This window comes from Notolepis coatsorum, assembly GCF_963971535.1.
Source record: "Notolepis coatsorum genome assembly, chromosome: 10".
In the NCBI taxonomy this organism is placed as follows: Eukaryota; Metazoa; Chordata; class Actinopteri; order Aulopiformes; family Paralepididae; genus Notolepis; species Notolepis coatsorum.
Window position 1 is genome coordinate 63006978 of NC_140174.1, and position 23076 is coordinate 63030053.

A 23076-nucleotide genomic window follows, 5' to 3' on the forward strand; every position below is an offset into this window, starting at 1 on the left:
TCAGACATTAAGCACCCCCCACAGCCCAAATGCAATGATAAAAAAAAATATATATTATACGTTTTTTTTATTTTTTTTTTAAGTCGACCAATAGTCGACTAACGGCACATTTTGGCCAATCCTAGTCGACCATCCAAATCCTTAGTCGGGGACAGCCCTAATCTCTGACTACCACGGCAAGCCTATAGAAAATTATTCTATTTAATAATAATAATAATAATAATCATATATAAATTAAATTATAAAAAAAAAAAAAAAAAAATTATATATTATATTAACCCTTTGATCGCCGGGGTTAAATTCATAATTTACCATCCCTCGCCAGCCGTATTTAACATGGAGAAGTTCCCCTTCTTTGCAGGGCTATGACTTTTTAAATTGTATTGCTAAATTGACATTACCATGGCCCATTCAAAGTCCTATATCTATTGTTCAGGGTGTAGCAACGTTATACTTTTTCATTCACATATTCATACTAAAATACGGTCTAAAGTATAAGTATGTTTTTATCGTTTTCCTGCAGCTTTCTCCAGAACGTGATTTATAGCCCCAAATGCATTATATTGATGATTGTATACAGTTTGATAGCAATCGGCGCGAGATAAAAAATTTCAAATGGACGTACTTCTAGAAGTTACTACGTATGATCTGATGATGACCGGATGGGCGGGGGGTCGTTTATAATTCCGTGGGCAACGTTATATCATTCATCTAGTGTGGGTGATATGATCATTGGAGCAGTTAGTATAGAAGACATTACAAAATAACGCTGAAACTCACCGTAGCTTCCTCGCGCCGTTGGGAGATGAGCGTGGAACAGAATTTTTTCTATTATGGGATATAGAAATACCCGATCCATTTCCAGGTTGTATAATAGTATATACGTCCAAATCATGTTGTTTATCGAGTTATTGGCAACGGATCGATATCCATTGTGTCGAGCTCGAGTCCCGGGACCTATAGCGAGTGATCGGACCAAATTGAAATGAGCACCAGCGTCTACTTCCCCGTTTATGCCCTGGGCGATCTGCCGATCGGCCACCAGATGGCGCTCTTGAACCGTTAGAGAGTTGACAGGGGATCACCAGTACATATAATGTCTCCGGGGGAGAAATATGATTTCGATCAGATTTTTGAAATATTGATATCAATATCAACAGCGTCATCGGCAGAATAAGCATGGCGGGGAATGACGCTGAAAAGCGTCAACGGTGATTAAAGGGTTAATAATAATAATTATTATAAATATTTATTTTCTGTTGTAGAATTTTTTTTGTTTGTTTTGTATAAGCAAGTTGCATTGTTCATTTCAATACCTGTAATAGTACAGTAGTCCACACACACACACACACACGTGCATTCAGTTAAGTTGGAATATGACTGTAATACAAACAGTTCAGTTTGTCAGGTACATGCAACACAGATTACAGTGTTTACATCTGTCTGCTTGAGAAAATACCTTGTTCTGCAATAAAAATTATTGAAGTGAGATGAACAGACTGAACTTTATTTTATTAGATAAAACATGTTTACAAAGTTTGACTTTGCAGTTGAAAAAAGGTAATAAATAAAATGTTAGCAAATATAATATTTATAAATATCGCAATATTAATATCGCAATACTCAGCGTATCGCGATACTATCGTATCGTGACGCAAATATCGTAGTATATAGTAGTAGTATCGTATCATGAGGTCTCTGGCGATTCCCACCCCTAGTGGCTTCTGTGTACCGTTACACCCCTAATATATATTGATACAAAACAGAATTATTCAGCAGTGTGTGCGTGTTGTGTGTGTGTGCGTGCGCGCTGCGGTGGGCAGGAGCGCGCAACAAGATGGTATATGGTGTGCTGTACATTTGAATCTAATCTAACTTTGCACACGGCCCTCGCATTATAATGAGCTGGACAGGTGTGTATGTGTGTGTGGTAACGTGAACGCGATATCTGCCATGCGAGACTAGGCGAGCAGGCTGTCGTCAAATCTGAAGTGTCCGACGTTCTGACTCCTCCCCCGGCTGCACTCGCCTACTCTCTATCGAGGCGAGCCGAAATCAATCTCGAACACGCCCAATAACGCAGACAGACGGCTGTATAATGTGTTGCGACGTGCGATGGAACGTTAAGTGGTTAAATCAAGTCAACTAAGTCGACTCAGAACTGGGACCTTCTTATTGAAGAGAGGACAATGCTGTCATGATGCATATAGTGACACCTTATATTCCACACACATCTGCTGGTTGTTGCGAACTTCAATCACAAGTGGCTCAAGAGCAGTGTTGTGCTAGTTACTGAAAAATAGTAACTAGTTACCATTACTAGTTACTTCATTTAAAAAGTAACAGTTACTTTACTGATTACTTACACCCAAAAGTAATGTGTTACTGTGAAAAGTAACGTTTTAGTTACTTAAAAAACAAAAACATTATTTAAATCGCTTGAATGTGGTCAATCTCACCAGCAATGACATCGTACATGTGCCTACCCTATATCTTCTTGCAGGCCAATGCAGCTTTCTGGCGTTGTAAAGTAGTGGGGTTTATCCAGTGAGATGTTATCCCCGAGGAAGCTTTTGTTGTGGACGGACCAAATGTCTGCGGCGGTCGAGATGTAGTCCAGCCCCTCAAACCTTTTCTTTAGCTCATTTTCTCCAGGTGCTTCAACAGATTTGAATTATTTTATTTTGGGCAGTAGATAGGATCTTTGAGCCGAGACACAATTTACATTGAACTAAAACGTTCTTTTCTTTGTGCTCGACAAAAGAGAAATAGTGAGAATATCTCCATGTGTAAAAACTTGACTTAGTGGGCACCGCCATGACAGTCTAGACTCGAGTAAACACAAACACTTTATTAAGTACTTTATTCCTATTTTATTATCATTATTATCATTATTTTCTTTCTAATGAAATGAAAATCAGAAAATAAGTGGTATATGGTGGAAAATATGAAAGTCAATGCTTGAAGGAAAATGGACTTCGGAAATCAGTTTTCACTCTATTTAAGTCTTGTTGAATGTAATGTTTTATGTTTTGTGTGGACCCCAGGAAGACTAGTTGTCATGAAACAGCTAATGGGGATCCTAATAAACTCAATACGCCCACAACGTGTCTCCGCATGTGACACAGGAGTCAGGACTGCACTGCAGCTCGCTGCCGCTCGCTACCAATCTACATAAAAATAACGCAGTAACAAACCATTTAGTAACGTAATTGAGTTACTGAATTTATAAAGTAATCCGTTGGAGTACTAGTTACTGCCAAAAGTAATGGCGTTACTGTAACTTAGTTAGGACTGTTAGTCCCAACAATGCTCGAAGGGCAACAGTGAATAGGAGCGGACTCGAAGGGCATCCCTGCCGGGTCCCACAGTGCAGTGCAAAAGGTTTTTAGTGTTGACCATTTGTTAACACAGCAGCTTAACACATCCACCACCAATCCCGTTGTACAGCGTGTTTGCCGGCCATGCAAATTCTGCCAAACCACGCTGTACAGCGATATTGAGATCATATTTAATTTTTTCGCCATGGCATTCATAATTCCGCCACCCAGCCTCTGGTGATACAGTGGGACCCTGCACAATAGTCCAACGTCTCAATATCGCCGCCTGGTGGATGATCGGGCGAGTTACAACCGGAAGTGGCCATCGGTGCATCTGGGAAATCCGTCCGGCAGTCACATATCGTTGCGGGACTACAGACAAACACTGGCGTGCATATGGATCGCTGCCATAAATATGATTTGGGTGTTTATTGCGCCATACAAACCGGAAATGGATCTAGTAGATCGACGTCAAATAAGTGGGATCTTTTTCCTCCAGTCTCATCGGCGAACGGTAAGAGGACAGTAATGTTACTTTCAGCTTGATTGTTTATTCTTTTCACTGCAAACCGATCTGATCAATATATCACCCATACTACATAAAGCATTTACTGACGATCACGGAATTATAAACGCCCCCCCCCCCCCCCCCCCCTTTCATCCGCGCATGATGAATCATAACGTATAGGATCATATATAGTTGAATTCTTTAATATAGCGTGTATCGGAAATAAACGGCAGTTGATAATATATATATGCGTTTATGCCTATAACTCACGTTCTATGAATTACTGCAGAAAACGATAAAAACATACTTATATTCTAGAAGGTATTTTTGGAAGAATCTATGAATGAAAAAGTATAATGTTCCTACATCCTGAACGATAGATAATCGATGTTGAATGGGCCATAGTAATGTCAATTTAGCAATACAATTAAAAAAGTTATAGCCCTGCAAAGAAGGTGAACATCTCCATAGGCTTAGAGTGGTGGCAGTGAGCCTACATTGATGGATATAACTGTGGCAGGGAATGTGTTAATGAGATGCACATAGTCATTTGACCCAGGAGATAAAAGCCGGAATGAATCAAAATGATCAAGATAATTCCATTCTACTCCATTGAATGAATCCATAGAGGCATTCTATCACACAACGTTTTGGAGAGTAGAAAATGTTGTTAAAGCCTTAACTAGAGGGTAGAGCACATCCTCAGTGTGAATTATTTAAACCCCAGGTCAGGCTCTGGTGACTTCACTGACCTCTCCTAGTTTATCCTTCTAACATGGAGCTCAGACATTAACCACATCCCTGATGGCATCAAAGCACTATAATCATACATACATTTGGCAGGTGGTACACTTGGTACAAATGACTGCCATAGAAAGTTGTCAGGGAAGACGTTGTTATTGTTGTGACATGCTGATGTAACAGCACTCTCTCTGTCCCCGTTTCTCCTGTGTTTGTCATCCCTCCACCCCCCTCTCTCCTGCAGTCCACCCCTCCACAGTACAATGTAGCGGACATGAAGGTTCCTACAGTTTTGTTTTACGGGGGTCAGGATACATTGGCGGACCCCAAAGATGTAGCGATTCTACTCACACAGGTGAGAGATGGGCTGAGCACTGACATGACATAAATACATATGTCGTAAAACACATCTAATGATACTTTTGCAGTAACAAAACATGAACAGTAGTAAAGGTGGTTTGATTAATTTATGAGTTATGCTCCGATTTCTGTATAACTTTTTATATAACAAGAAAAAGTGCAATTCTAGTAGTTAATTCTATTAGGTTCTTTTGAGTTTTATTGTAGTAATTAATTCTATTGAGTTATTTGGAGTTGTATTCTTGTAGTTAATTCTGTTACGTTATTTTGTAATTGTATTCTAGATTATATTGGGTTATTTTTTGTTCTAAAATACTATGCTCTTCTATCTGGAAGAAATTCTTCTTCTGCAGATTCTGTGAGTCTCTACATAATAACTCTTGGCTGAATCAGTCTGCATCTCTCTCTCTCTCTAGATATCTAACTTGGTCTACCATAAAAACATTCCTCACTGGGAGCATCTGGACTTCATCTGGGGGCTGGACGCTCCTCAAGAGATGTTCCAAGACATACTCAAACTGCTAGAAAAGCACCGCTAAACAGGCTCTCTCTCGCTATGTGTGAAACTGAGGATGATTTGGTAGTTAGTGCTTAGTGTGTGTGCTTAATGTGTGTGTATGTCGGTATGAGTGTCATGTTAGTTTGTTTCTTTTAACCACTGCTGAACTGAATGCTTGAATGATGTCCAGCATCACACAATCAAGGGATGCAATATTCGTGTTTCATGCCTTTTTTTCCTTCTTTTTTTCTGTATGTACTGTACACCCCTGGAAACATTCAACTATATCTCCCAATTTATCTAGAATGTGTACTAATGTGAAATACAACTATTTCAACAGAAATATAAGCTTGATATTGCAGCTAGCCAATGTTAGCCGGCTAGGGGCGACAGTGGCTCAGGAAGTACTGTGCTCGTCTGGTAATCTGAAGGTTCCCAGTTTGATTCCAGCTGAAGTGTCCTTGAGCAAGACACTTCACCCCTAATTGCTCCTGATGAGCAGGTTGGCACCTTGCATGGTTGCCTCCGCTGTCAGTGTGTGAATGTGTGAGTGAATGGGTGAATGTGAGGCATAAGTTATAGCACTTTGGATAAAAGCGCTATATAAATGCAGTCCATTTTAGCCATCCTGGCCTATCAAGATATGCACAATACTAAGCTCATATCAATGTCATATCAAGCTTAAAGTGAAACTATACATTGGAAATGGTTGTATTTCACATACAATGACATATTAACATTACTGCTTTGAAACACAAATGTCAGCTTGATACTGTATATTGTTAGGTTTATTACGTTTCTGGAGATGGAACCAATAGCAGCCCGGACAAATTTCATACCACAGTAGGTTTTGGGGTAAATGTCCTATACACGTAACACTGTGAATCAGATTAAAAGGGAATGTTAACCTTGGATAAAGAGTCTCATACAGCAGGACCATTTAAATTATTTCATTGCAGTATTCAAGTTGAATGGGAGGGCTGTTTGTGATTCTTTATTATTTTGATAACAATTAAGAGGATTTAGAAACATAGTTTGCTTTTAGCACATTGTGTATGAACGTGAGGTTTAGTCGTATGGCACATGTGGTCTGGCTTTGACTGAAATAGGGGATTTGTACAGACCACGTCCTTAAGACTTCAGTAGGACTGCTTGGGATGGGTTTTCTAAGTGTAACTTAATAACCAGTCATCCGGTTTACTAAATTTCCATTGGAGGTCAGTAAAACCGAAATGGTCTAGAATCTAGATGGTAAGATGATTTCATGAAATATTGAATAATCAAAAATATACAACAGAGTTTACAAAGATAAACACAGAATCAGAACAACAGTTTGTTGATCCTGCATGACTGATCCGATAGTTAAAAATATATACATCTCCAGCTATGTAAAAAGATGGATGGCTAAATATTTGATTGTATGTCCCTATATGTAAATAGGGAGAACAGAGCAGATGCGTCAATTCAAGCAATTCAAAACTATAAACTAACTAATAACTACAATTCACTAACTGATGACAGAGCAATATAGACTAAATAATAATTAAATAATACCATTAAATACATTTAAAATATGTTTTAATAGTTTAATTAAAAAATGTATTCTGAAAGTGAAGTCGACCCCAACAACTCTGCTTTGGATGTGCACTTCTTAATTTCTTTAGGACTTTCACACTGTCGTGTTGTGTTGCTGTGCCTTTTAACGACAAATAGGAAATTATGTTATTATTTGACTTGAAGTATTATTGTGTATTATATTATGCACTTTCCTTTTTTTTTTACTATGTATTCCATTTTACAGCTGTCTGTGCAAACATTGAACCTTGGATTTTCCATTTTCTGAAAACTCACATGCTCCATTAGGTGTTTGGTATCATCTTAAAGCTTCAATGATGGCTCCAAGGCCTCTTGTCAGTATGGTTTCCTTTGCACGTTTTGTTATCCAGTAGAATACATGATATTGTCTTTGACATGAATGCCGTCTGCTTTACTAAATACAATCCAAACAATCAATTGTTGTCCTTAATAAGAATGGCCTAAAACTATGCCCAACTTGTATTCTCAGGGCAGGAATTTAACATATTTTGTTTAAACTTTCAACAACTTTTGATGATGATTTAAGATGAATTATTACTGATACCAAAACTCATTGATGGGTCATGTTTTCATTGGCAGAATGTTTAAAAGGATATTTTAAGAAAGAAATGTCTCTTTTTGGTCACAACAAAATGTTTAATTTGCAATTGATACAGAATTCTGTACAGCTACTCAAGATTCTCTTGATAATCAATATACAAAAAGGAGGTATGTCAGTCTAATGGTTTAGATCAGGGGTGCCCAATGACATGGGTGGAGGGCAGAGGGCCAAATAATTTGACACAGGATTCTTAAATAGATAATTTTACAAATGTAACAAGTAAATGTCAATGTCTTAATCAAGGTATTTCAAAGTCACTCCGGAAATGCACTAAAATACTGTAGACCAAATCTTTTCATCTTTTCATCTCCAGGAACCCTTCGGAGGGCCGAGTTTGGCCCATGGGCCCTACTTTGGGAAGCCCTGGTCTATATCTGTTTGCTGGCCTGTCTAGCTGTCAGTCATTCTTCTTCAGCATGTGAATGACCTTCTTAAATTTTAGTCTTCTGGCAATGTCCACCGCTGTTTCATCATCCTGGAGGACAGACAGACTCACTATTATCAACACATACTGTATAAACAGACTCACTATTATCAACACATACTGTAAACAGATTCACTATTATCAACACATACTGTATAAACAGACTCACTATTATCAACACATACTGTATAAACCAGGGGTCTCAAACTCGCGGGCCAATTGCGGCCCGCGGGATGATATTTTGCGGCCCCCTACTTGACAAAGTTTAGTGTTAGTGCGGCCCGCGTGCAACTTGTTGCCGAGTCGTTGCGCGAGTTAGAAGTTTTATTTATTTTATCACTTGTAGGCTATCATAGCGCATGAGTCCACTGACACCACTGAGAAGCCTATGTTATGAAGAACCGTTCATGTTCTGAAGAACCGTTCATGTTCTGAAATGTTATTGCTAAATATTGAGAAGATTGGATCAGTTGTACTTTTTTTTTGGAATACTTGAAACTCTTTTTTTGTGGAATATTTGATGCGGCCCAGCCTCACCCAGACTCTACCTCCAGCGGCCCCCAGGTAAATTGAGTTTGAGACCCCTGGTATAAACAGACTCACTATTATCAACACACTGTATAAACATACTCACTATTATCAACACTGTATAAACAGACTCACTATTATCAACACATAAGCAGACTAGACACTCACTATTATTAACACACTGTATAAACAGACTCACTATTATCAACACATACTGTATAAACAGACTCACTATTATCAGCACATAAGCAGACTAGACAGACTCACTATTATTAACATTGTATTCTGCCTGCTGTTTTGACTAGTTTGGTTCTTGGAGTGCAATTTTTATAGCTTAAGTTGTAACATTGAAGTGAACGGGTATTTCCTCATCCATAGCCCACATTGCATCAAACTTATTATGGCGGCATAGTGAATAAGGTGAATAGCTCTATGACATGAGACTGCATGTAAATGGTCGATTTTATAATCTATATTACTGCACATGGCTACTTTTTCATCAATTAATACAAGCACTCGGATACATTTACTTTTATTTAGAAAGTTCTTAAATCAGAATGTCAAAATAAATGTCTTTACTAGTGTTGCATGATAGATACTAGAAAGGTATCTCGATACCCAGCTGTTAAAAACGGTTCAATACTCTTTTTATTAGTATCAGTATTAGTATCAATACTTTTAGAATAGCCTGATGCTGTATTTTCTATGAGTTGAGTGGATGCATGACCAGAGCACTAGCTTTAATAATACAATAATAATATATTTGATTTGTAGGGCACTTTATAGTTGTGGAGCAAATCCCAAAGCACTACATTGTAAAAGAACATAAAAGCGAGCTATTTATTTTCATAATAATCGATTATGTTCTGTCACTGCATCGATGCTGAATCGTCAACGTCTGCATCGCGATGTATCTTAGAATCGAGAAATGTCCACACCCCTATTATATACCCACCTTGTTTTTTATAGTAATGTCTGCGTTCTTCTCCAGCAGCAGTGGAATCAGCCTATGGCTCTTCCTTTGACAGGCGTAGTGGAGACCAGTGTTCCCATTCTAGAAATATACAGACGGACCACATGGGTTAGTATATCAGAAGTTTAAAAGGAGTTGCCTAACTTTTAGGTTGTTATTCTATAAAGCTCGACTATACTATACATACTTCACAAAGACTTTAGGGGAAGGGTATATACAGTACAGGACACACACTAATATATATATATATATATATATTATGGCTGTCAAAGTTAATACTTACTTTAATTATTTAAAGCGTTAAAAAAATTATCTAGAAGGGACTTCCGGTTTGCGACGTTCAGGTGAGCAGCCACATGAAAGAGCTCCCGGTCAGTGAATATAAAAAAAGGAAGTAAAACAATTCAAAACGAAATAAAAAGTGAAGATTCGAGGACAAAAGAAAGAAGGAAGAATGAACATGAGGACAAATTAAAGAAAGGCAACCCCAGATGAAGTAAATACACCGATGGAAAAGACTCAACACGAGGCAATGATGCAACAGGTAGAACAAGCTAGCGGGATGCTGATTGTAAATGCAGAAAAGCTACATGCTAACATATGAACTAGCTTACAAGCTAACATGGAAGCTAACCAGGCCACCACGCAGATTGGATTAGGAGCAATGCGGAGCATACAATGTAACACTGGCTGGCAAGGAAGCGTCGGAGCTATGTAGAAATAAAGAAAATTCCGGAAAAGAAAGGAACCAGGTCTCAACGGCGTGCGGGAGGCGGCGAGGGACACGGCGCGGAGAGGATGGAAGGTGCCAGGAGGGGAAGGAGAGGCCTATCGCCTAGGCCTACGCTGACTCGGAGGATGGAGAGGGCACGCGGGTGGACCAGAGCCGGGATACGAGGAGAGGATGACGGGAGGAGGAAAAGAGGGGACCTGAACCGATTCAAAGCAGATCAACTATGAAGGACGACAAAGGGACACGAGAAAGGGGCATGAAGGGACATGGTGATCCAAATAAAGTAGTGCTGTCAATCGATTAAAATATTTAACTCGATTAATCGCATGATTGTCCATTGTTAACTCACGATTAATCGCAAATTAATTGCATTTTTTCTTTTTTACCTTAATCTTTTTCAAGTTCCAAGTTTTAATACTCTTATCAACATGCGAGTCAACAAATGCTTGCTTTATGCAGCCATTTAACACAAAAGGATGACCCTCATGCATTGCAAATTTGCATCAAATTCAAAACAGTGATGCACAAAATAACTTAAAAGAAAATAATAATTTAAAACAATGAATAAAGTGTGCATGAAATAATAGGGGAAAGAAAACATTAGGAACTTGTTACATTCACCCACACGGGCTGAGTAATCACACACCCCCCCCCTCTCTTGCCCCTTCCTCATCTCTCTCTATATATCTCACACACACACACTTCAGAAACAAACATAGTATCAATGAGGGCATCAACAATACACCCGAGTGAAGTCTAGTAAAAAAAAAAAAAATAATAATAATAATAATAAATAAATAAAAATCTTAAAAGTTAATCGTGAGTTAAAAAAAATAGTGGCGTTAATAGAATCGGGCGATAACGCGTTAATACCGCGTTAACTTTGACAGCCTTAAAATAAAGATACAAGACAAAATCAACGTGGGGAAGTATCCAATACAAGCATACACACGGGGGACCTGGGGATGAGAATAGATGCAACAGAGGAAATATAATTGAACAGTTACCCCAAGAAGTATAAAACTATAACACCAGAATTTGGAATAATTAACACTATGATTTACAATACACACGTTATAGACAAACTATTTGAAATTTATTTTAAAAAGGGACATGCTGATTAGGAACATATTGGGGAATAATACACGATGGACTGGTATGAAGGAACTACAGGATTACACGTGACACACAATACAAATGAACATGAGCATAAGAAAGACGGATTTAGAACATTGACCGGGAGCTCTGAGGCCGTCCACAGAACAAATGTTGGACTTATATAGTGCGCACTTTCGCCACTAGGTTGAGCCCTCTCACTAGGAGAGCCATTACTCCTCACCCTTCCAATTGGGAACAGAGGGAAACGACTAAGATCTAATACCATGGGAGCGCCAAATGGGGCAAAAAGTGCTAATCATATAGCTTATTTTATTTACATTTAATTTGTTATTGTGTTGTCAAGTTTTATTTTTTAAGTCATGTTAGCATAAATGTATATAGTGACATCGGTGACATGGGAGGTACAGAGGTGGGCAGGCTGAGTTCAGTGGGGGGAAATGTCGGGGGGAGGGACCATCGTTCCGGCGGTTCGACCCCGGAGAGGGGGGGCCTTGCGTGTTGTGGGATCGATATGGGTGGGGTGGGGTTTCCTGGGGCCCTCGGCTGCCGTGGCTGGGGCGGTCTGGTCGCCGGGCCGGGGGGACACCGGGCTTGGGGTCGCGGGGGTCCATTGAGGCGTGGTGCTTTGGCCTTCTGCAGGCCTGGGCTTGGGGTTCTCGTGGGCCGGGGGCCTGGCGGGTGGAGGCTCTGGGTGCTCGGCTCCGCGCATGGTGGACCAGGATATGGGGGGGCTCTGTTTCTCGGGGAGGAGGGCGGGAGGGACTGGTTTCTCTAATGGGGGTCAGAGCGGCTGAGCTTTGCCCAGTGGGGTCTTGTGTGTTGCAGGGTCGGTGTGCGTGGGGTGGGGCTCTCTGTGACATGGGAAGTAGCAGGCTTGGCTCGGTAGGGGGGAGTCCCCTATCCTCTCCTCTACTGGGCCTGGCCCAATTGATTCAAGGGATTCGTGTCACTGGGGGCCCGGCTCCGCGCGTATCAGCCTGGGATATGGGGGAGTTCTGCGGGCTTAGCTCAGGGGGGGGGGGGGGGGGGGGCATCGTTTCCGCGGTTTGGCCTGGGAGAGGGGGGTCTTGTATGTTGTGGGGACGTTGTACGCGGGGTGGGGTGCTTGGTGACATGGGAGGTACCACCCCTCGCTCCTGTACTGAGCCGGGGCCAATTAAATTCAAGGGACCCGTGTCGCTGAGTGCTCAGCCCTGCGTGGGACGGACCTGGGATGTGGGGGCATGGCGGGGGGGGGGGGTCCCTCTCATGGGGGTCTGGGAGGCTGAACGCAGCCGAATTCAAGGAGCCCATGTTAATGTATTGTTATGTTATTGATGTCATTGTAAGTATTGTCTAAGGGCTTGTGTCCACAGCGGACGTTTTATGAGTTGTCAGCTCCTTTCTGTCATTCATTTCTATGCTACAGACGCGACAGGCGCGCTCCTTTTCCCAGCGCCGCGCCTCGTGTTTTAGCGCTCTCGGCGGCAGCGTTTTTGGGCGGAGCACTCCCAGCACCTAAAGTTGAAACTAGTTCAACTTTTGGAAAGGAGCGCGCTCATCAAGGTAACTTTTTTCGACCGACCAATCAACACCGAGCAAGTGGGGGAGCCGCGGCAGTCGCAAGACTCAGGAAAACGCTCTGAGCTTTATTTTTTTGCTTTTCAAAGCGGTCCGCCTTGAAAAAAACGTCCGCTATGGACACAAGCCCTAAGTGTTGTTTGTCTAATAAATGTTAATAAAAATGTAAGTAAAAAAATGTATCTAGATTAATCTATGGAGTGAAACATTTTCAACGTTCTGAACTTTCAGCAGTATCTTTGCTTGTTCTTTTTTTGCATTGACTCATGCACCTTTTTGAAAGTCATCTGACATGAAGATGGAACACATTTCTGTTGTGAATATGATTTATATTACTGGTAGTTCATACAAGTTTGTGTTGATTCTACATTAATTCCATGATTTTACTCAAGTAAATATCTGTTACAAGCTTCGGTCGTAGAAAAATGTGATTTTTTATCTAGATTAATTACAGAAAATTGTGAGATTAAATAGTAAAAAAAAATGTATCTATTGACAGCACTAATACATATATATACATACACACACACAATATATATATACATAGGCTGCAACTAACGATTATTTTGGTAGTCGACTAATCTAACGATTATTTCTGTCACACCCTCCATCTCTGCTTCCTGTGGGCGTGGCTCCTTTTCCGGGCTCTTAGCAGACTTCTTAGCTTAACATAACAGACCGACAGTAAGTTTGGGGGAACTAATGGGATAACTGGGGTTGCAACAAAAGTGCAACTAGGGCTAAAAACACAATGAAATAAAATAATAATAATAATAATAATAATAATAATAATAATAATAATAATAATAATAATAATAATAATAATAATAATAATAATAATAATAATAATAATAATAATAATAATAATAATAATAATAATAATAATAATAATAAATAATATATCCTTCTTAGCAGACTTCTTAGCTTAACATCCCAGGGAACTATTGGGATAACTGGGGATGTTGTTTGCTCAAGAGTCTCAAAGTCTGGGGTGATGGTAGACAAAGCAACTCTGAGGTCATGCTCAATGTCCAATCTGTTCCTCTGCTTTGTCTTCAGCTGGACCAGAGCTGAGAAGCCACTTTCACAAAGATAGGTCGTTTTTTTTAACGACACATCAACGCAAAAATTCTGCGTCGACGAGTTTTTATGATCGACGTCGATTATGTCGACTAATCGTTGCAGCCCTAATACATACTGTACACACACACACTACAGTGTCAACGGGGTAGCTGATATAGAACATTACTCACATAATCAACAGCATTGACCTCCACTTCTTCATTGTTCAGCACCATCTTCATTAGATCCACATTCTTCCTCTGTTTCTCCTCCTAGAGAAGGAGTAGAAACAGGACCAAACATGACTTAACTTAGAAGTCCTCGTCATAATCATATCTCAGTTCCTCCTAGGGAAGGTGCAAAAATCAGGACCAAAAATTACTTAACTTGGAAGTCCTCATCATAATCATTATCTCATGTAAGCGGCTTTCTCAGAAACTGTGAGTGTAGCTGGTAAGGTGGCCTGCACTTTATGTTTAGGTCCTGTAAAATACTTCTGAGCAAGCAAAATTACATAACATCATCGCCCGGGAAGTTCATTTCACTCTATGTTAATTTGCCCGGCTGTAATATGAAGCTAGCGTACATATACAGCGGGGAATCAGCAAAGTATAGTATTGTATGGTAATAAGTAGTACTGTATTAAATAGTATAGTATTAAATGGTATTGTATTGTATTAAGTAGTATAGTATTTAGGGGTGTAACGGTACACAAAAACCACGGTACGGTACGTACCTCGGTTTTGAAGTCACGGTTCGGTACGGTTTTCGGTACAGTGAGGAAAAGTTTGGCTTTCCATGTTCCACTCAGGGGTGATGTAGTGTGTAGTAACTAATTGTACTAGTAGGGCTGTCAACGAATATTCTATATTGAAATTAATAATCCACTTGTAAAAAAAATAGCGTCGAAATCTATATTTTTTTTATTCAAACTTTTTATTTATTTTTTTTTATCTTATGTTGTGGGATTTGTACAGCACTTGGTAAACTTTGTTGTTTTTAAATGTGCTCTATAAATAAAGTGGATTGGATTAATTAATTAAGTAGCCCCTTTCGTGACTGACGCAGCCAACAAGGTTTCACTCGGCTGCGCTGCCTGGGTGCAGTGGGGCTGCTCTCACAGCCAACGACATGACATTACATAATTATGTTGCAACCTTCGTCTATCAAGCAAACAATTATATAAATATTTATATGTAGCTGATAGAGACAAAGGCAGAATTTGACTTAATTAAGCACATTTTATTAAGACATTTTTATATGGGTCGGGACACTTTAAAAAGCAGCACAATGAACACAAATCTGTCCAACATAGTCTTAAATAACAAACGGCATTGCTTCGCTTCTTCGTCGACATGTCTGCTGCACATGTCCTTGTTGTTTTCAACACAGATAATCTCCACGTGCTTGTTGTACAGAGGTGGAGTCGAGGCGCCGCTTACTTTCGTTTCATTGGAATGGAGGCGGGAAGGCGCTGCTTACTTTCGTTTCATTGGAATGGAGGCGCAAGATTTTGGAGGCAAAAAAAAGTTTTTTTAAACTTCGATTTTTTTTTTATGTTCGAAGCTTGTGCCATCGAATGAAGCTTCGAAGCTTCGAAGTATTTAAGACAGCCCTACTACACAGCCGTTTGGTACGGTACGGTACACACTGAAACTTGTTCGGTTCGGATACGTGTACCTTTACACCCCTAAATTAGTATTGTATTAAATTGTATTGTGTTAAATAGTATTGTATTATATATTGTATTCCAGTCTATTACCAATATTAAGTATCCCAGGAGGAGTATGGGCATGAGGATGGCTATCATTAGATAGTCCAGGAAGGAGAATGTCCTCCTGGCGGCATAGTGGAGACATGTCCTTTGTTTCTGAGAGAGAGAGAGCGAGAGCGAGAGAGAGAGAGAGATAGAGATAGAGAGAGAGAGAGAGAGATAAGTAGATGCACCACATGTTCCAATCCCACAGATAGACAGCAGAGGGAATTAATAAAAGTACAACAATTACAACACTACTGTAGATGTCATTAGCAAAAGCTCATATCCAAGGCAACTTACAATAAGTACAACTAGAGCATGTTAAATTAATCTAAAATGTAAAAAGTAAAATTTTTAAATACTTCCATTTAAGTTTACCATTATTTTACTCCAAAGGAAATATCCTTATTTTTGCTTTGTGGCATTTGCAGAACACCTGCAGCCTACCTTAAAGAATAAGGTAGGCTTTGCATAAAAAAAACAAGGCTCCCAGGCTCTGCTATATTGTAACTACATAGTAACTTATTATACTGTCCAGGTCTCTCTTGGCAGAACCTGAGGAATGGCCAACAATAATCCCTCCACTATCCCCGTTGCCAGGTACCCAGGTGGGGTATCTCCCGGGCCTTTCTGTGTGTAGTTTGCATGTTCTCCCCGTGCTCGCAAGGGTTTCCCCTCCCGATAAGATAGACCCAATGGAAAAACATGCACAACAGATTGCTAACGCTGTCGCGTCCCTGACGAAGATGGACAGGAGCACTTGGATTGGTCCCCAGGGCACAGCCCCACACCGCAGCCCATGTCTGCTCCCGGCTGCCCTTAGGGGGAAGGACGACGGGATGGGTCAAGCGCAGAGACTCAATTTCATCGGCGACCCAGGAATTGCATGCGTGTGTGTTCCTGTGTGTGCCGCCCATCGCATGTGTGTGTCACGGCATGATAAATAAAGACTTCACATTTTTTTTTTGCGTCCACTCAACTCCAACCCACATCAGACCAAAACAAAAAAAAGTTTGTTGTGCAATACCAACTGGCTCACTTTTGCCTAGAGGTAGCCGTCTGACGGCATTACACATTCTACCTTTAATGGACTGGAATTTAGGTTGCTTTCACACCTCAGCTCTCAAACCTGATTTGTTTCCTTGGATAGTCTGGTTGGTTTTGGGTGGTGCGAAAGCTCATTCAAGATGCATTGATCTTTAACACTTTCCGTTCCAGCAGGGGGAGCCAAAAATAGCGCTTGAGTGCCAGGGCTGTAGTCAATGGGAGGGCGATTTTTCCGTTTTATACCATTTTGAAAAACGCTAGTTTTTTTTAAACTTCCAGAAAAAAAATTAAGATTCTGCAGGAATCGCGCTTTACTGGAATACACAAAACACGTTGTAATTTTTCAGCCTATTTATGAATCGTTTTCAAATAAACGCTAGATTATCGATAGTATATGTGTATTTATGCACGCTAGAGAAGCGGGCTGAAAATCGATTATCTTATTTCCCGATCAGCACACACATACTCACAGCCACACACACACATATGGGAGACGCTGAGATATAGGTGAAAAGAGCTCTGATTATCCCAAGACTGGTCAAATAGATTCCTTACCTCAGATCAGATGTTCTCCAAAAAGATTATTCCAATTCCTGATCGCCATTCCAAATATCGATCGCGTTTATTGATCCAACGCTGGGTACTGGAAATACCGATTCCACGCTGTTCTGAGGGTCGGCGAAGACTGCAATCGGCTCAGATTACATGCCTGATTCCGGACTTTCTTTTCCCCATGCGTTTTCATTCAATCCAATCCAAAGGGTGCATTACCATCCGGCAGACGAGGGGGGCGGTATTTTCCCTGTTCAAACTCAGACAGAGTCCCAGTGGTAACATGAGGCTAGATTGATGAAAAATTATGGAAATCGATAATAAAAAAAATAACGATTAAATAACGAGTTTCTCGTGGCTGGCACTCAAAGTGTTAAAATATGGTTAAAGTTTGATGGTAAAGTGGTACAGTAGGTGGTCCAGTCGTGCTGCTGGCTCTGATTACCACACTGTTCTTACTGCGGACCGGCGTGGACCTTTGAGATGCATCATGTTCATCACATGTTTGTATGCAAAACCTTTTTTCTTCAGAGTACTGTAAGCTTCAGATAAATATAGTGGAATAAGAACTAGGATAGTTCCTTTGACATTTAGTAAAATTCCCTATTCATAATATTCCATCAGAGAGACATATTGCTAGGCAAGTAACAGGTGTTTGTAAAAGACAGCCTTACGCCGGGACCTCACCAGGCACGCTCGCAGGCACTTGCGGGTTTCGTGTGAGAACGAGTGTTCTATTGTCCATTTTGCATGTATAACCCGTTATTATCTCAAAACAAAAAAAAGTTTGTTGTGCAATACCAAGTGGCTCACTTTTGCCTAAAGGTAGCCGTCTCAATCTGCGGCAACAACGTTTATATACGTGTTTGCTCGACAACCTTTGAACGGCAACCGCGTATATACGTTATTTGGTCTGTTTTCCTTTTTTTCGATTTTAATATTCTATTCAATATCACGGACCTGTATGTTGCCGTTAAAAGGCATACTGGGACCCCGAGAGTGCAGTAAACCCTGTTCCAGACCGTGTGTTACATTTAAATACCACCGGGCGGAGAATGTTAGTACAGGGGAGCCTAGGGCTGGGCGATATGGCAAAAAATTATATCGCAATAACGATATGATAATGTTATCACATCACTCGATATCGATAATTATCTAAATTGTTATAAGTAAAAAAAGAAAAAGAAAAAATGTAAACAACAGATGTATTTTTATTTTGCAGCTATTCTTTGTCGTTGCCGCCATCTTTAGTGTTACATCCCCTCACACTCCAGTTCTCAGGCTGCAGCTGGTTTAAAAGCGAAAGTAAACCGGCTTCTCTGCTGGCTGTGGCTCCAGGGGAGTTGAACAGTTCTGGCTCTGCTAGTTTCTTTTCTATCTTTTGGCGCTTTTTTGGTGGACAAACCACCGCACATGTGCACCGTGACTCGTGACTGGAGTCTAGCTCTGCTAGCACAAATAGCCTACTGTGTACAGACGGTTTCAAACTGTATTTTAAATTAGAAAGCAAACAAAATAAATGGACAAGAGAAAAATAAATCTCAATTTGGTCAGTATTGTCATTTGGACAAGCAAAGCCATTACTTTAAGTTGCAGGCAAGAAAGACAAGTCTGTCCACTGTCTCTGGTTTTAAAACTGCCCTGTTGCAGGTAAAAAAAATAATAAAAAATCCGATATATATTTTTTTATATCGATTATTAAAATATATCGCGATATTTATCGTTATATCGCCCAGCCCTAGGGGAGCCTAGAGGTTCACTCTATCACATTGAAAAGTGTCCGGGACACTCGATGCATGTGTTGTGCCGGATTTTGTCGTGGACCAGATGGCGATCAAACAATTGGAATATTATTTTTGGAATAGCCCCGATCAAAGGTAAGGACTATCTGACGTCAATTCGAGCTTGATTCTGCAATGTTTTCATAGCGATCCATCTGATCAGCGTGTGTAGTGTTCAAAACGAATGCCGTTACTGGCAATCAAAGCAGACCCCCCCCCCCCTTTCATGCATTCATGATGAAACATAATACCTATTATATACATTTGATTTGGAAATAGTAGCGTGTCCAGGGATGAAACGCCAATGCTTTTAGTAGAATTCACGTAGCGCCCTATAACTCAACTTTCCAGGAATTAGCCCGGATCACACCGAAACTATACTTATATTCACCACGGGATAACGCGTGAACATATACATGAAAAAATTCATTAATTTTTGGATGTTCGATGGAAGATACTGACTGTCAAATGACCATAGTATTGTCTCCTTAGCTATAATATAGAATATAGATATAGCTCTACAAACAAGGTGACGCACCCCTATCTTTAAAGCGTGGCCTAGCTAGAACAGGATGAGGAAAATCCCTGGCGCTGAATGAGTTAATTAGAATGTTAGAATTAATTTTAAAATGATTAAATCAGTGTGACTGTACTCCTGCAAAAGTATAGTATTGAGATAATAATGGGTTATACATGCAAAATGGACAATAGAACTGGAAATCTAAAAAAAAATCTTCAAACAGGGACCGACTTCGCATATAGACTAGGCGGCATTTACAGCTGTTCCAATGTAAATCTGTGCGCATCCACCCGCTCTGAAGTCGGACTCTGTGTGGACGGCCACGCGAGCTGTTCTCGCACAAAACCCGCGAGTGCCTGTGCGCGCGCCTGGTGAGGTCCCGGCGTCAGTCAGAAACACTCATACCTTGTTGCCAAGTGTAACGTCTGCATGGTGATCCAGCAGATACTGGGCCACCTTCAGGTGACCACGACGACAGGCTGCAATGAGGGGCGTGTCCCCAGACTCCCCATCCTGGATGTTCAGGTTCTTGGGGTCGTCTTTCAGGATTTGGTAGAGCTGGAAGAGGTCGTTATCATAGGCTGCCTGGCAGGCTGGCTGGAAGAGAAGAGATAGGAGGGAGGGAGGAAAATAGAGGAGAGAGGGAGAGGATAATTGTTTTTATTACCCATAATGTGTATGCCCACTTGTAATGGTTTGTCCAATTTAGTGGCAGCTATTTCATGTTCATCCTAGTATTAATCAGTTTAACTGAATTGGGAATGCATCATTTCAAATGAAAGCAAACAATATAGTTGGTTACTAACTAAATTGTCAGCAGCTTCCTTGGTGTGCACATCACAGAGGACCTCTCCTGGACATTACACACGGACACAGTGGTTAAGAAAGCTCACCAGCGACTATGTTCCGTGGAGACTGAGGAGGTGTGATATGAACGGCAACATCCTTACAAACTTCTATAGGTGCACCATCGAGAGCTTGCCGACGGGCTGCATCACCTGTTATGAGTTCTGCCCACAGCCACAAATCACTGGCAACAGACTCAAGGCCATCCAGGATATCCTTCATCAGCGGTGCCCGCGAAAGGCACACAGCATCAAGGACCACAGCCACCCAGAGCTGCACTTACCATCAGACCCAAGCATAGTTGTTACCACCAGGCCATCTGGCTCAACTCAAAAACCTAAATATACCACTTTGCATATCTGCTTACCTGCTGTCTGCATTCTTTACATAAAACTACAACATCAACTATGACTTCTATTGAACCTGGACTGCTACATACCCAATGTGCAATACGTATACGCTTGTCCCTTTTACACACAAATCCTCATAGTCATAATAGTGTCACATTCCATTAATCTCATTCCCTTCTCAATCCAATTCCACTTGAGCAATACTGTTGTATTCACACACCTCATTTTCATATATGTACATACATAGTATTATATATTTTACTTTTACTCCACGTTTATTTACTTTTCGTTTTATCTCACTTTATTTTACCTTTATATTACCTTAATATTATATTAGTGCTCTAATGTGTGTAATTTCCCTACTGCTGAGCCGAGCTGTTCTCTCGTCCAACACACATTGCACCACTGACCTCGTCTTAACATACATATGATGACAAATAAAATAAACTTGAACTTGAACTTATGCAATACACAATTCAATGGGGGGTTTACTTTCCTCAATGCAATCCAAGCAATGTGTGTTTGCAGGTTAGGTTGCTGCAGTACTGACAGGCTGGAGTGAGTCAGGTACACATAGCCAGCTCTGAAAAACAGACCTGGGTCAAATAGTACTTGCAAATTATTAGTGCTTATTTTAACCTGCTTTGAGTACCAGATGGCACTTAGGCAGAGATGGCGGTAGCCGGGGCTGAAGGATAAAAAGATAAATCTTAATTACTAATCTGCGATAATATGCAATATTAGAGGGAATCATAGTTTTTGCATCATTACTCTCATTTTTATTAAAAAATATATTTAAATTATCATGATGTGATTTTTGGGTGGATCTGTACCAAAAAGATATGTTTTCTTAAGTCTGTAGAATACAATTTGTAGGCCGGAACATCTCGCACCATAATACCTATAGACCATATTGCGATTTCAATACAATTTTGATTCATTATTCAGCCCTAGATGGGCACCATAGACATAACACCACAGCCACCCTTCAGTCGTGCTCGCAGCTGGGCCTGGAATACACCCTTGTTGGTACCAGGGCTCGAACCAGTGACCTTTCGGTTACAGGTCGGCCTCTTTTATCCCTAGGCCATCCTACCTTCCCTTCCCCATTTGATTCAGAGTCAAATCCAGGATGAGTCTGCATCCAGGCTAACTGTTAATGGTTTTGGAGTTGAATGTATTTCAAGTTCTTTTTACTAGGCAATTTGGGCACACCTCGTTTGGAAATACAGTCATCTTCTGGACTCTGCGAGTTGCCAGTGCATTGAGCATGATTGCATATATATGGCAAAAGAGTATGCAGGGAACATTGGTCTGTTCATTTAACCGTGATCATGAAGATCTGATTAGAGAAAACTGTCCTTCCGCGTTCTACTGTAGTTAGACGCTGGAACGAGAAATGTTTCACATGTCAGTGGACTAATTTGCCTAATCTTCACGGGTCTTTGCGCCACAGTGCAGGCGCAGAGAACAGCGGGAAGGAACCTACAGTTCTGTGAAATGTAGTTCCTGGAAATTAAAGTTCCAGGTAGTTTTGGTGCAAACGTGGCTTTAGCTGCAATAAACGTCCCAGCTTGCTTGCGTATATCTGGATATGCAAAGCAGGCTGGGATGCCATTTCACCCTGCAGTAACTATTATCTACACTGCAAGTCACAGTATGTCAGACAAGATTAAAGAACAGGTTGAACTAGTCTCTCTGACCCATAGCTTGTAAATTTATATGCTACAGTAGGTCACACCCTCCCCCCCCCCCATACACACACAGACACGCGTGCTCGCATGCATGTCATTTACATACACTATCTCGCCCTCAACAAGTAAAATAGTCCACAGCCCTTCTCAAACAAACCCCAACACCAAGCCTGTTGAAAGCACACCTTGAACCAGCAGCCTTAATGTGATCAACCTAAAACAGACAAATCTCAGCCGAATAAAAAGATAGAGGGATCATGAAACAAAATATAGAGTTATCATGGCTCTCATTGGCCAGTAGCTGTTGTGACATCATCATTGGAACGTTGGGTTGTCGTGATTCTGGTCATACCTGTTTTTGCCTTTTAACCTATTTTCTCCCATCCCCCACTTTAGTCGTTATGCCAATTCCCTCCTGGTCGTTGCGCTGCCCTACTGTCTCTCTGGGGAGGGTGTAGACTACTATTATTTCCTTGTGAGGATCTCAGGAAGACTAGTGGTAATTC

The 23076-nt window shown here is 40.8% G+C and overlaps 2 protein-coding genes across 3 annotated transcripts in view; one reads left to right on the top strand and one right to left on the bottom strand.

Moving 5' to 3' along the window:
- Positions 1 to 7437, top strand: part of lipf (lipase, gastric) — a 146928-nt gene extending 139491 nt beyond the window's left edge. The window contains exons 10-11 of the mRNA XM_084323497.1: positions 4814 to 4924; positions 5346 to 7437. Of these exons, the coding sequence (XP_084179623.1) occupies positions 4814 to 4924; positions 5346 to 5468 (234 nt within the window). The 3' untranslated portion in view covers positions 5469 to 7437. The remainder of the gene's footprint in view (positions 1 to 4813; positions 4925 to 5345) is intronic.
- A 130-nt stretch (positions 7438 to 7567) lies between these two features.
- Positions 7568 to 23076, bottom strand: part of ankrd22 (ankyrin repeat domain 22) — a 53311-nt gene continuing 37802 nt past the window's right edge. Inside the window, exons 2-6 of one of the 2 annotated variants that reach the window (XM_084323498.1) lie at positions 20086 to 20277; positions 15787 to 15894; positions 14216 to 14296; positions 9533 to 9631; positions 7568 to 8100 (exon numbers count right to left, since the gene is read on the bottom strand). In XM_084323498.1, the coding sequence (XP_084179624.1) occupies positions 8023 to 8100; positions 9533 to 9631; positions 14216 to 14296; positions 15787 to 15894; positions 20086 to 20277 (558 nt within the window). In that variant the 3' untranslated portion in view covers positions 7568 to 8022. The remainder of the gene's footprint in view (positions 8101 to 9532; positions 9632 to 14215; positions 14297 to 15786; positions 15895 to 20085; positions 20278 to 23076) is intronic. The other variant, XM_084323499.1, reaches the window with a different exon arrangement.